Source organism: Tinamus guttatus, unplaced genomic scaffold (assembly GCF_059628265.1).
Source record: "Tinamus guttatus ecotype Peru unplaced genomic scaffold, ASM5962826v1 Tinamus_guttatus_pri_ptg000291l, whole genome shotgun sequence".
NCBI lineage: Eukaryota > Metazoa > Chordata > Aves > Tinamiformes > Tinamidae > Tinamus > Tinamus guttatus.
In genome coordinates, this window is record NW_028288825.1 from 1453801 (window position 1) to 1471729 (window position 17929).

General features: G+C 39.9%; 1 protein-coding gene across 2 annotated transcripts in view; it reads left to right on the forward strand.

Annotated features, from left to right (window-relative positions):
* Positions 1-17929, forward strand: part of USP22 (ubiquitin specific peptidase 22) — a 92856-nt gene that overhangs the window by 16438 nt on the left and 58489 nt on the right. For both annotated transcript variants that reach the window (XM_088527774.1, XM_088527773.1), the window contains exon 2: positions 16458-16590. In XM_088527774.1, coding sequence (XP_088383900.1) covers positions 16458-16590 — 133 coding nt within the window. The remainder of the gene's footprint in view (positions 1-16457; positions 16591-17929) is intronic.

Sequence of the window (17929 nt, forward strand, 5' to 3'; positions counted from 1 at the left end):
TTGAAAGTCAATACTGTAATACAGCAAAAAAATAAAATACCAAATGAAAATACTCTTCCAATGAGCAGTGCTTTTCAGGGAAGTATCTAATGTCTGCTAACTATTTCTTAGGAGAAATAAAAGTACTGGAAATACTACTGAATGTACTGATTTTCCAAGGGTTTTTTAATTATCGTCTTCATTTTTTGTAGTGTAGATTTGTGTCGAGGTGCACTGGGGTATCTTTGAAGAAAAGGCAGAGCAATGAAATTGCAATTTATGTATAATCAACAAATAACATGTTCATTTTGTTAGTAGCCACTGCATTTGGAGAGCTTGGGCGGTTTGTTCTTAGGCCTGTGCTTCATTAAAGCTTTTGTGCTGTTACCTGTTAGGCAGCGTTTTGCACAGATTTGTTGTGTTCCTTCTGAATGTATGTTGATAAATAACTAGTGATTATTATGTTTTTTAAGCCAGTGCAAAACCTGAGCAGTGATAATTCATTCTGAACTGCAGAAGGATTCCCTTGTCTCTGAGTGGACTTCTGGTTGTTTCAACGCGTTATCTGCTGCTCGAATATTCTTGGATATTCAGAATATTAATCTCTACAAGACTGACCTCCCTCCTTCCTCCTGTTTACCGAACTCTCCACTCCTTCAGAAACAGCATTTTCCATCTCTTTTGCTTATATGTTGAGATCCAAGTTGGAACTTTTGCTGTAACTCCTGCTAGGTGTTAAGGGAGATTTAGGGAGAATGTTGAGCCCGAAATAATTTTTGTACGAGTTTTAAAAGCTCCGTTTTGAAGGGTCACCTTCTGTTCTTAGCCAGATAAGTTACTTTACTCCTGCTCTTACACAGGAGTTCTACTGACACTCAGGTAACTAACACTGTGCACAGAGGCCTGTATTTTAGGATTATAGTTATTAATATGCCAATATTTTCTACCATGGATGTGGCTCTGATCCTTTCCAAATATCTAACTGCTGGGCCTTCTTTTCCATCCATTTTGGAACGTTATGTCAGTTCTCAAGGTGCACTTGGAAAGCTGCTTGGATACTGCTTTCCTGCCCTTCCATTTCCAGGCTCAGACAGGCGTTTCCTTTGCATCTCCGAGTAAGCCGTGGTCCTCAATGGACATCCCGAGGATGGCCGGACTCTGCTCCGCTATGAGGCTGGGAATCCAGCTGGCCAAGAAGAGCATTCCCTTTTCTGTGGTTTGTGTCATTCACGGCAGTTACTTGCGGGACGCTGCGTTACACAGAGTCCCAGTATGGCTGACTTTATGGATCCCAGCCTAAGCTGGCTTTATGGATCCCAGCTACAGCCAGTTTCTGTCTGGGTGATCAAGAAAGATGATTTGGCCTTATCACTGTTGTTACCTGCAAATAGCTCAGCCAGCTTTGCTATTGGAGTTGCAATGCAATTTGTTTTGTCATTATATTCCACACTTTTGAATTCTGTCCTTTTTCAGCTTGAGTCTTCAAATCTCTGTTTTTTTGCTTTCCAAATAGATAAATGATATAATTATATATAGCAACTGTGTGATTTGAATTAAATTGCCTCCTGTGTGTTCTATAAAACACAGAAATACACACACACCCAAGGGTCCCTAAGCTCTACTGATGGGGTAAATTATATCTGAGATTTTTTTTCCCAGAAATCAGTCTGCAGCTTACTGTGCAGATGTGCTTTTAGTAAATGAGACACTCCTCTTACAACTATTAGTATTAACAGACATGCTGTGGGCCCAGTATTTGATAATGTCGGATAGAATCCAAGATCTGGGTTTTTATGCTTGGCTAAGGTGACAGTATCTATGGTTCTGACTACGTTGTCTGAATGAATCAGTTGCCTGTGCAGTGAGGATGTATTGGCAATTACCTATAATGCTCAAGCAGACTATCTTCCTTCCCTTCTTTTAAACCTATTTCTGTAAGCGTTGTTGTTATTAAAACACCACGTGCTGCCAATTTGTCAGGTGCATGTGCTCCCTATCCCTCTTCATAGCTGATAAATGTCTTGTAGCTTCTCCTCCTGCATTTATCTTTTTTTAAACTCTCTGTGCTTACAGAAACTGATAGGCTTCAGTCCAAACGTATAAGGCTACCTACTGAACTTCTATGGCATTAATATAAATAGACATAAATAGGGCAAGGCCGCTGTGAAAACCATATATCTTTTCCCATCATAGAAACTAAACCTATGTCCTGAAACTATTTTGGGTTTGAAAATTTGAAATGGCTTCCTGGAGCTCCATATATATTCAGCATTACGAGTACATAAAGTACCTTTTGAAATCATCTTTACAAGAAACTCAGATTCAAATTCCTCTTCTGTCTTAGAAAAGTAGGAAGGTTGTACTGACTTTCATAGTGATCTCGTTTGCAGCAGTCCTGTTTTGCAAGGTATAGAGAGGAAAAGTATTTCTATGATTTAAGACCAAAGTGTGAGCTGGTTTACAGAATTTGAAAGGAAATACACCAATGGCTATTCCTGCTTGCTTTTTATTACTTCTTTAATAGCTGTTCAGAGGTTTATAGTCTGTTTGGAGGACAAGTTGTGCGTCTTCTAGATGCCCTGAAGATGAATCTCACATGAATGGTGAAATGGACTTTACTTGCAAAATGCATATTTAAAAATATTCCAGTAGTTGGGCATTCTGCATGGAGTTACCGCTTACGTGCTCTTCCCATTTCTTGTCTCGCTGGGGCTGGTGATGTGGAGAGATCCAGAGGCAGCTGTTGGCCCCCATGCGGGCACTGCTCCTTCCCCACCTCCTCCTTCACACTCATCACCGACTATCAGCTGCTCCGAAGCCTTTTGGCACTTCAACCCCAAGAAATGTTGGAACTACGGGGAAATAAATGCTAAGGGACTGATTCCCTGTGCTAATGAAAAACAGTTCAACATGCCTGCAAACTTTTAAAAAAATTTTCCTTTGTTGCAGAGAGCCTTTCTCTGCTTTCTTAATTTATCGGAATGCTTAATCAAAGAATTAAGTGGAGTAATTCATTAGGCTTGACAGGCGGATTGCCTTTCACTTCAAAGTACTGTTCTAGATCTCTGGCAGCAGCAGCATTAAATCCTTTAATCGAAGTCTTGACTTCACCGAAAAGAAGTGGGAAATGTTATGTAGCGTCTTCCTCACTTACAGGACACAGACATTAGCATTAATAGAACATCTGCAAGGTGAGAGTTTTATGCTTGAGTGCTTTTCTCTCTGACATACTATGGCAGTAGCTACAATTGCTGAAAGTGAATCCATTTGCATTTCTTTTTAAAATCAGGTCTTTGTCTTTTGCTGAGATTTATGATTTATACACCCATTTCTTATTTTGGGTATAGCTTTAAAAACTCTTCTGCTTTTTCTTTTAAATCTTTGCGATTTTCTAGCTTGAGTGCCATTATTTTAATGAGTGTTCTGTTGTGAGAAAGTAGAGCAACTTACATATAATGAGCTCTAATGTATTGTTAAAATGATGTCATGAAGTACAGAATTGCGTCTTTCTGTCTGATGATCCTCGTTCTGCAGAACTGAAGGAATTTCTAGAACTCTTCCAGTGTTTGAAACTTTTTTTGTAAATTTGTTAGCCCCTGCTTTTCAACTCCTTAACCAAAAGCTGTGATCATTTCAAAAGGTTGCTGAGAATTGCTTGGAGCTGGCTACCTGAAATGGCTCTCAGAACTCTGCAAGTGTTTTGGAAGATAAGTCTTTACTCTGTCTCATGAAATGGGTTTTATTTTTTTCCTGTGTGTGTTGGTGGTTTGTGTGTGTGATTTTATTATTATCTTTTCGTGTTTTTCTAAAGATACTCATAAGAAGGTCTAACATCCTCTGTGCTCAGTAGCAGAAGGGCGGCTTGTTCTCTTTCACCAGTGTTGGACAGTGCTTTGGTGGATGTCATCCTCCTTTTCCATCTTCAGTATTTTAATGTAGGCATCGAGTAGCATTAGCTTCATGAAACCTAATTAGTTTGGAAAGAAACTGGTGTTTATACAGACAGATGATATAATGCTGAGGGCTCTGGGTATGCTCTCGTGCTTGATACCAAGGAAGGAGTGAATGGTTTTGATCCTGAAAATAATATTATGTGCACTTAATTATTTTGTCACCCTTTCTTCTGCAGCCCTTCCAACATGTTCCTTTGGAACAGGAGAGGATAGGTGAAGCTTTATTTTAGAGACAGGCTTCTATTTAAAACAGGACAGAGGCATAGCAGAGCCCTCGTGTTGTTTTTTCTTGTGTTTTATAGAGCAAGGAAAGTAGGAGGAAAGATCTGTTGCTGATATTATTAAATAGGTCTTTACTGTAATTAATGGCCTGGGAATTTTTTGCTTGCTTTTCTTAGCCCCATGTTGCAAAGCTTGCTGTCCCCATGGAATTTTTTTTGGAATGCAGAGGTGTGTTCTGGCTAAGAAAGCATGTGCTGAGCCTAACAAGCTTTCCTAGCCATGGAGCCCAGCTGGCTGCTGCCGTCTGTATTTGTTTTGTCTTAACTAATTTTTATATCCATGCTTTAAATTAAACTAACGCTTTCCTCCATTAAATGACAAACTGAGCACAATGTCCAGAAATGAAACCAAACACTATAATCTACTAATTTTTGTTTTCAGTGTGCAGTATCATGTAATCAAGCAGCCTACTAAAAAGGAAGATGGGGAAATAAATAATCCTGGTGGCTTGTAATGGTGCTAAACTAAAGTGATTGGCCTTTGTCGAAGGAACTGACTATAGTGAGCCAAAATTTGGCACTTCCCCACATAAATACTGAAGACTAGTGAAGAGATCATCAGTGACATACAGGTCAGCATAAGATGGCTTCTTATCCCATCTCCTTATCTTTTGCTATAGGAGCTCATGCATACCTTCAGGATGTAGCCCTTAACTGGAGTCTGCTGATGCTTTTGTCTTCTTGGGTCTTGTGGCTTTCTCTGAAGTTGGTAAATGCTGCAAATACTCAAACTCTTTAAAATCCAGCTGTGCATCTTTCAGTTTTGGTCCAAAATATGGACAAACAGGATAAAAGTTAATATATTATGCATAAAATAAGCATTACATCTCCAAATAGGCAAGAATCAATATTTGTAAGTCTGCAATAGTGGTACTGGATTCATTACTGTAATCACTTTGTCATGGATTTGTGAAACTTCAGGACAAAGATGACATATTTAATGGCCCCTTTTGTTCTTATCTCTGTTCTTGTAGTTGTTAGTGACGTGAGATACTTCCTTTCTGTTTAGGAAAATGTTCCCCACTGGAGAGGGAGAACAAACCTTCTTTGTCTCTTCTGTGGTCGCTCACAACTTCTGTGAGGCTGTTAGATCTCACATCCCTAGCGACTGACAAAGATTTATTGCAACTGACACCTGTAGTAGCAGCACCATTGGCTTCAGCTTCCAAAGTTGTCCTGAGCCTCCGACCTGCACAGAGCAGCACGACCTCGGACCCCACTTTGGCCTTCTGCACAGTTAATTACTGCATCTTCTTGCCTTCCTGGATTGGCAGCAAGGGCTGGGTTATAGCACAGTGTTTGGTGGGTTTTCTCTCTGTTTATTGTTTTTTTTTCTGTTCCATTTCACACTGGTTTGGGCCCCGTGCACCACGCTTGCATTATCTTCCCTCCACTCCTGTCTGGCCCTGGCGCAGTCACCACAGTCAGCGTGATGATGAGCGGGGATGAGAGGTGGTGGCTTCTCCAGCTTCACTGCTGAACACAAAATTCTTTCAGCAGCACCAGACAAACACATCCAGCTCTGGCCACTTTTCAGCCCTGCTGTGCCAGGGAGTATTTTTTGTAAGATACAGCAGTTTCTCATGAGTAAAAAAAGCTCTAACCTTCTTTAGATATTTATTTTCACAGCATTAAGGACTGAGTCTGCCTCTCTTCCTCCTGCTATCCCCAGTGAATTCATTTAGGTTAAAGCTATCTGAGCAGAAGTTTTTCCTTTTGCTAGGTGAGTGGCTTCTGACCTACACATAAATGCTATTTTATTCTTGTATTCACTGTAGGCAAGCAGCCTAAGCTAGGTCAAGATGAAGATTTGAATCTATTTGATGGTTCTCCATGTCACTCTTCTAAGAACTGCATAGAGTGAGGCTCTAGCTTTTTATTTTATTTTTATTTTTTAACACAAATGTCAGTGGACAGATTTAGGGCCTGGTTGTCAACTCAACTCACTTACAGATTTGCCTCATGTTTATTAAACTCTGCCTGATCAGTATCAAAGCAAACTTCCTAAACTCAAGACCCCTGGCAATGAGACTTTCAAAAAGATAATTGCATTTGTAATTAAACTATTAACAAAAGAAAGCAAATAAAACTCAGGGGTGACAAAGATCTGATTTTTTTCTAATAGTATACCTCTCAGTGATGTCTCAAATGCACTACTAAAATTATCAAGTGAATTTTTGTACACTTGATTTAAAGCTTCAGTACAGAAGCCTGCCTACCTATTCCAAGCTTATCATTGACACTAATACGTGAAATGCAATGTTAGTAGCTTGTAGGTATTCATGAGAAAGAAATGCATAATTTTAACTATTGCTACTATTTGGTGTTTAGAAAAAAAAAAAGTATTTTGAATAGTTGGATGTTGCTGAAAAGTTGGGAGTCTGGCAGGGAGATTTCTTTAGTTGTAGTCAACAAACCAGAAAGAGGAAGGAGAGAACAGAAATGGGAATTTTCTCTTTCTGATGGGAAATCATCTTGGCTTCTGAGAGGGAGGCCTCAGCATTATAACCTGAACTTTATAAAGCCAAGTAAGGTCTTCAACAGCCCTGAAGTCCATCATGGACTTCAAGCCTAATGGCTAGCTTTTCCATTTTAAAAGCCACTTAATTTCTCATGCCAGTCAAAGCACTGCAGCTTGATACCCTGTAAAAGCTGCCTCTTTTTTTCTTTTTTTCTTTTTTTTCCCTGAAAGATGTTGTGCAATTGTTGAGGATTTGCATGTTCTGTGATGAAGACTGGTTAGCACACACAGGCTAATGGTCTTTTTGGTCAGCTGGTGTTTCTGGCATGTTTCTTGGGAACTCTGTGTGGTGATTTGGGTGATCAGTCTTTGGAAGCAGAAGCTGCTTTTTGCATCTTACGTTCTGTAGTTAATTTTCTTTTCTTTTTATGGTTTTGCAGCATGTCTCATAGACGTCACGAGGAGAGTAGAACTCATTTTCAGCTCTTGTTAGACAAGCAGGAAGTTTTGTTCAGATGGCAAAAAGTGCATTTGCTTTGGGTGTCTTATTTGCTCTCCCATTTGACATACGTATCATCAGCGAAAGGCCCAGTTGTCAGGATAGTTGTGAGCAATGGGGTTAACTTCTGCTGTGCCAGTTGGCTTGCTCTGCTACAGTAAATATAAAAATGCCACATCTGATAACTCTTTAAGACAGAACCATGCATAGCTCATATGAAGCTTTTAAGAGCAGAAATGTTTCCCACCAGGCTAATGCCGTTTGGTTAAGCTCACCACTGGATTTACCCTATTTTAGTGCAGTATTCTTTGTCTTTTAAAATAAAACAAATAATCACTAGTAGATGCACTCTGTCACTCAATTGCTGCTCATTTTCTACTCATTTTTCCCCCCTTTTTTTTTTTTTTTGAGTGCATTTTGTCTCATAAATAAGTCATGCCATAGAGAATCTGTGCTCTAGCATTTCCCATCCATCTTTCCTACTGGAAGAATTGCTTTGACTTTGATGTGGACTAATTAAGTTCACATTTTTTTATGGACATCTTAGAGTAGTTAAAGAAAATAGAGCTGAAATATCTGTGCTTTTCCAAGTGAGGCTGTGGAACTTGCTAGGGCTCTGATCTACATATCCTGAAGTTAAATAAATATATATATATATATATATGTATATATATGTATATTTTTTCTTTCTTTCTGGAAGAATGCTATCTAGACTCTCTCTATCAAAGTAGCATAGCAAATGTCCCCAAGCATACCTGTTTTCATATGAAGAATCAGATTTTCCTGTATTTTGCCCTGCGTAAAACTCTGCCCATGCAGCAGAGTTTTATTAATGCTGTCTGCAGAGCGTCAGGCAGGTTTGTCTGTTTAGCCTGCTCCTTGAATTGCTTCCCAAGTTGCCTGCTCACAGATTAGATCAATACATTACCTAATAGGACGTTTAAAAACATTTCCACGATTTGCTGACATGGGGGAATGGAGAGGTAAAGTAATAGATTTTGTGCTAGATCTTAGCGTATGCTACTGCAGTATTGGCAAGCCTCTTGTGCTCATGTGAAATTTCCTACTGCAGTGGTGCATTGCAGGAAATAGATAAAAATCAACACACAGAATATAGCCACACATCCTATGTATCCTATAAAACAGGTCTTGGAGAGGCATGCGTTTGAACCCTAAGCAGCTAACATGTTTTTGCAGGGCAAAATTTTTCTGCTTTTAAAAACATCTTATTGTAGAAGAATAGGCAATTTAATTTAAACAAGATCCATTTTTTAAAATTGTTTAAAAATGCACTAGGCTCTTAAATGCATCTTTTGCAGAGTACTTGACAAATCATTCGTGTTTGCAAGTGCTAGTGGTATGGATGAAACCACTAAAGGAGAGGTGAATAAGAGATTGCTGCATAGTCAGGACTTGGGCCTTGTTTCTTTTTGAAGCATAACTGTAGAGCTGTGACTGTCTGAGAAAACCAAAATTCTTCCTGCAGAATATCCTCTTATTTTCTCCTCTAGCCTTTGTTACCTGTCTCCAACTGTATAGCTTCCCCCCCGCCCCAAGCTTCATTTCAGCCTTTTAGAATTTTATGTGAAACAAAAATTGGAAATAGCTTTAAAGAAAATAAACTGCTGTTTGATGTCCAGATCTCATAGCTTAGTATCTAGAGTAGGAAGAGTGGGAGAAAACAACGTGGGTACAGATTGAATAATAACTAGTGAAACCTTTGATTCACCCCGAACATATCTCTTAGTTTTATCTCAAAATACTCTAGTTCTGGACTGGCACATGTGGAAGAGCCTTTGAACCAAGACTTTATTTTTATGACTTAGGTAGCTTTGGCTGCAGCCTTGTCCTCGCTTGAGGACTCGTCTTCATTGCAGAGTTGATTCACATTAAGATGTGTTGCTTCTCTTCCGAATATCACTGATCCACACAAGCCCTCAAGTCTGGTGTGTTGGAGCCTTAGCTGTAATCTCCTTCGGGGTACGCGCGCTCCAAGCTTAAGATAGCACAAATTGTCAACAGAAGTAACTCTCCAGCTGCAAAGTGTGATTGCTTTGGAGCATGAAGGCATTTGTGCACCAACAGCTGTTTTGTGGGGACAAATGCCATGAGTTTACTGATGGTTTCCATGCTGCCTTTCAGTGCAGAGCCTTGCTGCAACTTTGATCTTGCTGACTGAAAGACCACATAAAAGCACGTCGTCATTCTTGTTCTGATTCCTTGGGAGAAAGTCATGTACTGGGAGCAGCTCGCTTTGGAACAGGGAAGGTCACTTCAGGATAGGGTGATGCTACAGATAATTGCACATAGTGTTAGCAACTCTTGCATCAGATTTAGTAGGTTAAAACTAGAATATCCTCCTTCAGGAGGCCTGATTCTTCTGGCTTCCAAAGTAGCAGCATATTTCCAGGAAGGTTTTTTTTTCTGACTCATACCACTCTCTGTATATTTTAGTCCAATATTTGTGCATAAAGAGGGGAACAAACAGGTTGTCTTTTCTGAAAGAACTTTCTGAGTTTTCCTTTACTGATCTCAGAGCAGTTGTAGTATGTTTGGACACAGCAGAAAATGGGCTTTAATGCTACTGATCCTTCAAAATAAGTGCCACTGGGAATTCTGAAAAGCAGGTGGATTTACAAAAAAGCTACAATGTTATCTGACATCTAGCATGTATGGAAAATTTTTTAAAAAGTTGTTTTTAGGTGGAACTAGTTTGTAGTTTCCTTTAAGTTTCCCAAACTTTCCTTAATGGTAGTAAGAAATAAATCCTGGTCCATCCAGGGCTAAAACAGTACTACAATCTAAATAAGCTATTGAGAGAATTAATCGCTGTGCTCTAGAGGCATTCAGTAATATTCATTCTTTATGAATTGGAGAAGGAAAGTGAATGGTTTGGCAAGTGGTTCTTAAGCTAGCAGACGCTGGCATGCTTTCTGCTTTGTAAAAGTTCCTGGGATAATTTTAATCTAGATTTTTTTTTTCATCTTTTAACAGAGCTGTGTTATTAAAAAAAAAAAAAATTGAGGCCTTTTCAGTCTCATTCTGAATCATGTTGCTTCTAGTTGATTTGGCTAGAAGATGCTTATATAGATGGCTTCTCTTTCTCAAGTTGAGAAAGAACCCTCTGTCTGTCTTATGCTCTGTAAATGTGGAGGGTTTAGCTCTGTTTCTGTCATATGTCTTGCCACTGAATCAGTGTTGTTCTTTACTGACAATTCACTCTAACACAGAGCATTTATTCTGGCATTAGCTCTGTTGTGATCTTCTCGCCCTTCAAGTACGTGGATAAACAACTATTTTTGTATTTTTACCCTGTCCCAAGGGTAACCCTTGGGACCCTGTCAAGTCCCAAGACAATATATTTCCCTTTCGCCACTGCAAGTATAGTTCCCTTTGCTAATGTCTTCCATGAAGACATGCAAAATAAATGAAAAAATAAAGACCCCCCCCCCCACCTCCCAATTGCTATTAGAACTTGGATTGGAAATCAGGAAGCAAAGGCTGCAGAAACCATTTATTCCTCCATTACCTAACAGTGAGCACTGTGCAACTAAAACTTCCAAAACTGAAGTTCAGGTCAATGAAAAGATCCCAGGGTTTGAACTGGCAAGCTTGGTGTGTCATTTTTGCCTTGTAAGAAGGAAGGTTTCTCATAGTTTTGCTGGGGTGCAGCACCTTGGTGAAGAGGTTTCAGCAGTTTGCAAGGCAGAAGTTGCCTTGGAAGTTGTACTTGAGCATCTTCGGCAACACACACAGCAATGCTCTTTCCTCCTTTCACAATTTCTTTACTTACAGGCAGAAGTTTTGGTTTCACTGGAATTTTCATGGCTCAGTTTAATCTACCAAGGACAGCAAGCTGCTAAAGTGGTCATAGCGGTATGTTTTTGTTTGTACATAGCCTGAGAAATGTGATGTGACTTAACAACTTGGGCTATTTCATCTTTAATTATAAACTGTAATATCGGTTGTGTTCAAACTTGTGCTCGGGTAATTGGAGGCAAACATCCTGTTCGTAGAATAGAAAAGTTCTGTAGGCATTTTCTACCTGCCGCACCCTGCTGCTGTAAAGACGAGGCCCGAGTGTATTGCCCAAGGAGCCAGCAAAGAGCAAACCCTTTAAATTTAATCTACGCTGTTGAATAGAACTGGAATATTTAGCTGTCTTTCTGCAGCTGTAACGGTGAAGAGATTGAAACAACCCTTGGAATGACCCAGTTTCAGAAGTGGCCTGTGCTTAGCTTTTTCTGTGTGTTGTTTTTGTTTTGTTTTTGCTTTTTTGACTTTCCAAAACACTTATCCAACACACAGGTTCTGTGACTAGCACAGAGTTTTGCTAGTGCTGTTGAACGTTTTGCTTGTACCACTGACCTTACTGAAACTGGAAGCAGAAGTTTCGCTCTTGAGGGAATTTTCTTTTCAAAAGAATAACCTGGCATTGTCATAATTAGGCCTCCCTGCAGGAAGTGAATGAACGGCACTCAAATGTATTTATTTATTTATTTTTTAAAGCTGATGTGTCAGAAACGCACACTGACTCACAGTGAGTCTGAATCATCTCACCGGCGTGTGGAGGAGTGTTATGTGCTCTACCACAGGGAACTGTGGAATCTATTCCCTATTTTTGTTTCTTGAAATCTATGAACTTAGCTTTGAAATGTGATTGTTCAAATCTCTTGGCCGGTCTCCTAATGGCTGGTGGCCCTATGGAATGCCTGCCTTGGGAGAGCAGGAATCCTACAGGAAATATGGACTAAGAAGCGATCGTTAGAAATGTCATAAAGCTGATTTGACCTGAATTTGTTGCTCTTGAGGTGCAAAGAGTACTCGGAGTAATAAATCTTGTCAACTGTAGTTTAATATTGGCTTTCTCCTCCCACAAGGCAGAAGAAATGCTGCTGTTCAAACAGCCTGAGGGTCTCCCTCTTCAGTGTGGAAAGAAGCAGTGGTCTCCTGTATGTCCTTTTGTGATCATCTGCGATTACATAAAAATCAAGTTTCCAAAACTACATCTAAAATTGTTGGAAATTCAGAAAAAATTCTTGGAAAAGCTGAAGACCATCGTATGCACAGATCACCTTGCAGGGACGCTCCATTGCCATCAAAACTACCCTTGGCTGGAGGGCCAACATCATGTGAGGCTGAAATAGTGTGTGACTGTAGGTGTGGGGTGTGCGTGTGGTGTTTTAAACCCGATGTACCACGTGCCCAGTTGTCCTTCTTTCCATAGCTGGAGCCTGTGCTGGCCCAGAAAATGAGATTTAGGCCTGAAATTGTCAAAGACTTGTCAGTACAAAACTGTGCGAGGTTATGCCTTAATTCTCCCTACCACTGTTTTGATGAGCTCCTGTTCTTTAGGATAGAAAACTAGTAACAAGCTGTTCTGACAATTCGGGAAGGCTCGAAGTGTGAGCACTCCAGTTTATTTGGCTTCCTGCTGCCTGCCTCTTTCTTTCTAGCTTATTTTTAACAGTTAGGATATAAAGCATAAAAAGCAGGTAGAAGTAGGTGCTCTTGGCCTGCGTTACTACGTGACCAGTTCCCTTTTGTGCATGGTGCACTAGTTTCGCATCCTCATTTGCAAGGTTTTCAGACCTCCTTTAGAAGATACTGAGAACCGTTGCTAGCAATCTGGATTTGTTTAGTGCCATCATTTCCCTGTCTGTAATAGAGATGAGCAAAGAGCAGTCACTGAAGATGAGTTTAGAAGCTTGGGGTTCCTGACTCTTAGCAGTCACTGAAGATGAGTTTAGAAACTTGGGGTTCCTGACTCTTGTGCTTCTATCAGAAATCTTGTTGGTTCATGTGCACGTGAGCACGCGTGTGTACAACTGCCCTTGGGCAGGAATACTCTTGTCCAGGTTTCTCTTGTTTAAAATCAGCAGCAATTTTCTACCATAAAGAAGGGCTTCTGGTTTCCACATGCCTCCTGGTAGATGATCAGGGCAAAATTAAAGGAGTCGATGAGCAGATGGAAGCCGTGATGGACTGAAGAGGAAAACAGAGAGGAGGGACCAAGATGGGCCAGGGACCAAAGGTGAGGGACTGTGTGCAGGGAGAGAGCACGGGGTTGGGGAAGGACGGGGAGATCCTCGAGAGCGAGGGAATAAAGGAGGAGTATGTGGGGAGCAGAGTAATGATGGGAAAGGGCACGGAGGAAAGGGAAAACTCCTTCCTTTCATGTCTCTAGATACCAGAAAGCCACTTGCCCTAACCAAGGGACACACGAGAGCAAAGGGGAAGTGGGAGGTTCATTTGCTTCAGCTGCCAATGCTGGTTCCTTCTCTAAAGTCTCAAACAGGAACAGGCCTTTTTTTTTTTTTTTTTTTTTTTTTTCTCCTCTCAAGACTTATTCCCAAGCAAGCTTGTGACTCTACAGATTTCACTGACTTTGATTACTCATTTGCACTTTTCTGTTTCGTCTTAGTCACAGACTGTAGCCCCAAGAGATGCGAGGAGGGTGGGAGTATTATGAAACAAAGTAATTTGATTATTTTTTTGAGGAGGGGGGAAGTACTTTTCTTTAACTTAGCAAATTAGTTAAAAGCACAGAAAGATGAAAAGGAGACAACTCATCTAATTAAGAATAGCCATGATGGGTTTGGGTATTGATTTTTTTTTTCTTTTTGTCTCTTCCACTCTATCATCTTTTAATCTTGTTTTCTTACAATTTTTTTTTTAAAAAAACAGTCTTGATCTATACTGAACAAATACAGCATATGAATACAATAGCTTCCCTTAAATTATAAAACTTCTTTTGACTTCTGAATTATCTTTTTTCTTCTTAAATTCCATTTAAATGAAAATTTATATGAGGATTTTTAGTGTCTTTTTAAACCTTTTAGACTAAAACGATCAGCGGTTTCTACATGCTTGTTATGTCATCTGTCTACAATACATTTAATGCTAAAGATTATTTTTAGCTGGCTAAGTAAAATAGCCAGTTGCTAGAGTTGTTGTCATAGCAGCAATCTTAACAGATAGGCTGATCCTATTTAGCTTTTGCAGCCAAAGAGCACCCGTTAGGCAACAGTTTGACAGTTCTGCCGCATTTTTCTAAAGATGGAAATTGCTCTGGTGGTGATGACTTTTTTTGGTCCTACTTTAAAGTATTTCTGTAGGTGTGTGTGCAGTTTGATTCAACCAATCTATTTTCATTTTAGCAGAATTTAGGAGAACTTTGAATACACAACATGTGCAATTAAGCATCTAAATCTTAATTTGTAGAATCGCAAAAATAAATAACATGCTTCAGAATACTGCAAGCTGTTTTGTTGATTTATTTTTTTAACAGCCAAGAATATTCTGAAAGAGAAATGCCAGACTAGGAAGCAGCATCATGCATCGTTTATTCAGCACTAATTTTAAGTTGTGGCAGACTGAGCAAATACTGCTGAAGAACTTGGGGTTTATTTTGGATTAAATGTATTGCCTAGGTTAGTAGGTGATAGCTTAGTATTATAGTAGTCTCCTTTTTTTGTTGTTTTTTTTTTATGTGAGGAAAAATGTGTTGCTATATTAAAGAGCATTGGAATAGTATTTTTACATTAGTCTGTAAAATAATGCATACTTCTGTAAGTGATATTTGTAATTCTGAGCTGTTACCTAACTGTTACTCTTAAACATATATCTGAATGTAATTGCTATTGTCTGAGGTTAGACTTTTAGCTCACTTGTGGCATTTTTTTACTGCCTATATCTTTCAAACAGATGGTGGTACCAACCTTAAATTATTTTAGGCATTGTATTGCAAAAGGTTCACCCCTCAAACTCTCTCTGAAGTCTTGAATTTTAGTAATCTTTCAAAGCTCTTGTTGAAGCACGTGAATTTAATGCTAAGAGGGGAGGAGGTTTGGTTGGTTTAAAGAAGGCTTCAGGTCTCACTGGGAGTCCAGTCTACTGAATCTTCTCATTTTTAAAAAAAAAAAAGGGCGGGGGAAAGGCTTACTCCTTAAATGTATAGTTATCACTGCAGTACAAACGGCTCCATGAGGTTCTCCTGCCTGTTAATTTCAGTCAGTTCGGGAGGTTTTCATGGCACCTTTCCCTTCAGGGTCACTCAGTGGAGTTGGAAGCACGTCACTTCCCAAACTGCAGTCCAAGCCAGGCAGCAGGTGCTGAAATTACTCTAGTAACCACTTGGCTTGTGTGAATTTGGTGTTGGGCTGCTGTTTCATGGGCTGGTAGGAAGAACTCTAATTCATCTGGTTGAATCTCCCAGCAGACAAGTGCAATGCTGTATCCTCCCAAACACGTTAATGCTAAAGTTCTGTTGCAGCTTTTGCTGGATCTGGCGGCTCAGCACTGAGCAAAGCTCCTTGCAGGAGGTTCTCCTGCTCCCACCAGCTGCACATTTTGGCTCTTCATTCCTCTACCTCTCCGCTTTATCTTGGCTCTGGCATTCATTGAGGCTACATCCCACTGCCACCTCTTCACCTCTTTACCAAAAAAAAAAAAAAAAAAACCTTCTGACTTAGCAATCTGGCAGAAAATTACCTTTTTTTGGTCTAGTTTTGAGCTTCCAGGACAGGAAGTTGAAGCAGCTCCAGTAGCAAAGCGCGTTGCTCCAAGGGGTAGAGCTGGCGAGGGGCTGGTGCGCTCGCGGAGAGCCCGGAGCGAGCAGAGGTGCTCGGAGCTCCCTCCTTTGGTACTTGGAGCTCCCTCCTTTGGTACCCGTCATCCGTTCAGCCCTACCACGACATTGGCACTCAGCTGGCCTTGCTGCCCACAGGTTTTGCACGAGCACAAATGGCTTGCGTGGTTACTTAGTGCACTAGGTCGAGGCCCTGAGGCAGGTCAGTCTGGGAGGGAGTGGTGGGTTTGTTTCCCATGCAGCTTTTTTTCCCCTCTTGGCACATGGCAGATCATTAGGCTGATCTGAGGTTGGTTTGGGAATAGAAATGCACTTTTTTTTTTTTTTTTTTTTTAGCAGCAGTGCAGCTGCTTGGAAGTCTTCATTAAACTGCAGGCTGAGAGTTGTAAGTGGCTTGGTTATTGTCTGTGTTTAGACAAGATCTGCTCCCTATTGAGATTTGGAAACATATGGGGCAAATGGAAGAGTTTTTCTCTGTTTCAGCCTCCAACTGGTGCTTCTGTCAAATGGAGGCAGAACTTCAGTACTCCCTGCTGGCCTGCAGCATTTCAAGGACACCGACTGAGAGAGAAATCTAGCAGTTATTTCTACATCCAGTTAGCATCCTCAGACATCCAAAATAAGTTAGAATGAGCTGAATGCTGACCTGTGATATGTATTTCCATCGTTCATGTTGACTGTTTCTCTCTTTCAGGCAAAGTCGTGCATTTGTCATATGTGTGGTGCCCACCTGAATAGACTCCACTCTTGCCTCTACTGTGTCTTCTTTGGCTGTTTTACAAAGAAACATATTCACGAGCACGCAAAGACAAAGCGACACAATTTAGGTAAGCTGCCGTCATCCTGACCTAATCACTAGTGGTTTTTAACTTGCTGCCTTGTCACTCCCATTTCCAGTGTTTCAGTGACAAGCGACGTGCTGCTTGCAGTAATAAAAAAGGTGAGGTTCAGAAGGGGGATGTTTCTTGGTCTAGAAATGTTGGAAACATAGGTAGGCCAATGTCCTTGTGTCTTTATGCTCTTCAGGACAAAAACACATCTCTCCCACCACCACACATCAAAATCCTATGTGGCAATTTTATATCACAATTACAAATGTAAGCCAAAAGAGCTTTGAAGTTGATATTTAGTATTAGAGTCTTCATCAGCACAGAAGTACAAGTTGTGCTGAAACTCATAAGAATTTTGGAGGGTGGGTGTGTGTGTGTGTGTGTGCGTATGTATGTGTATATATATATATATATATATACACACAGACAATATATATATATATATACACACATATATATCTATATATATATCTATATATATACACAGACACTATATATATATATATATATACTTTGTTCTTCAATATCATTTTAAGTTCATGGCCAACAGTTTCGAAAATGCAGTGCTAAATTGAAGCCGTACACTATATTTGTTTCTATGTGGCTACTGTGTGAACATTACAATATTTCCACTATTAAACTTGCATATTTTAGGCGAGTGTTTTAAAAACTGTTAAACTGCAGATGTTGTAAGCTGCTATTTTATCTATGTACTTGGGAGCTTAAATTCAGCTTTAGCTGAATTTGTTGGTATAATGAAATGTCTTCTGCTTTTTTGAAAGAGAAAAACAAAAATGAGGATGAGGTGGGAGATTCTGTGTGAATGTGCTCTAAATGCACCTTAAAAACTGTTGTAGTTGCTGTCATGGTCAATAGAGAGAGTCAGAGACAAGGTACTTCCCAAAAGGGGAGGCCTCTAGATAAAAAGAGGAACAGTTAATTATGCAAGCCAAAGTGCAGAGTTCAGTATTATATCACCTTAAAGAGGATTTTTTTGCAGGTAGATGTAATGTACTTGGTACACAAATTCACATAATGTGAAGATTGCACACCTGCATTGATTTCTAGTTCCAGAGATTAATTTTTTTTCTCCTCCTTTATTTTATATTTTGATGTTTAATTTTCAGCTATATGACAAGTGTGTATTTTTTGGTTTTGTTTTACTAGTGCTTTTTGCTAATACTACTTCTCTTTTGATTGGTAAAAAATGGGTTAGGTAAAAAAGGGGTTAAATCCTTTGAAATTTCAACATGAACAGGAATTATTTTAAAACACTTGGTGACTTTTTGCTGAGCCAACATCAGTCTCCATGGAGACTAGCAGGAATTGCACACTT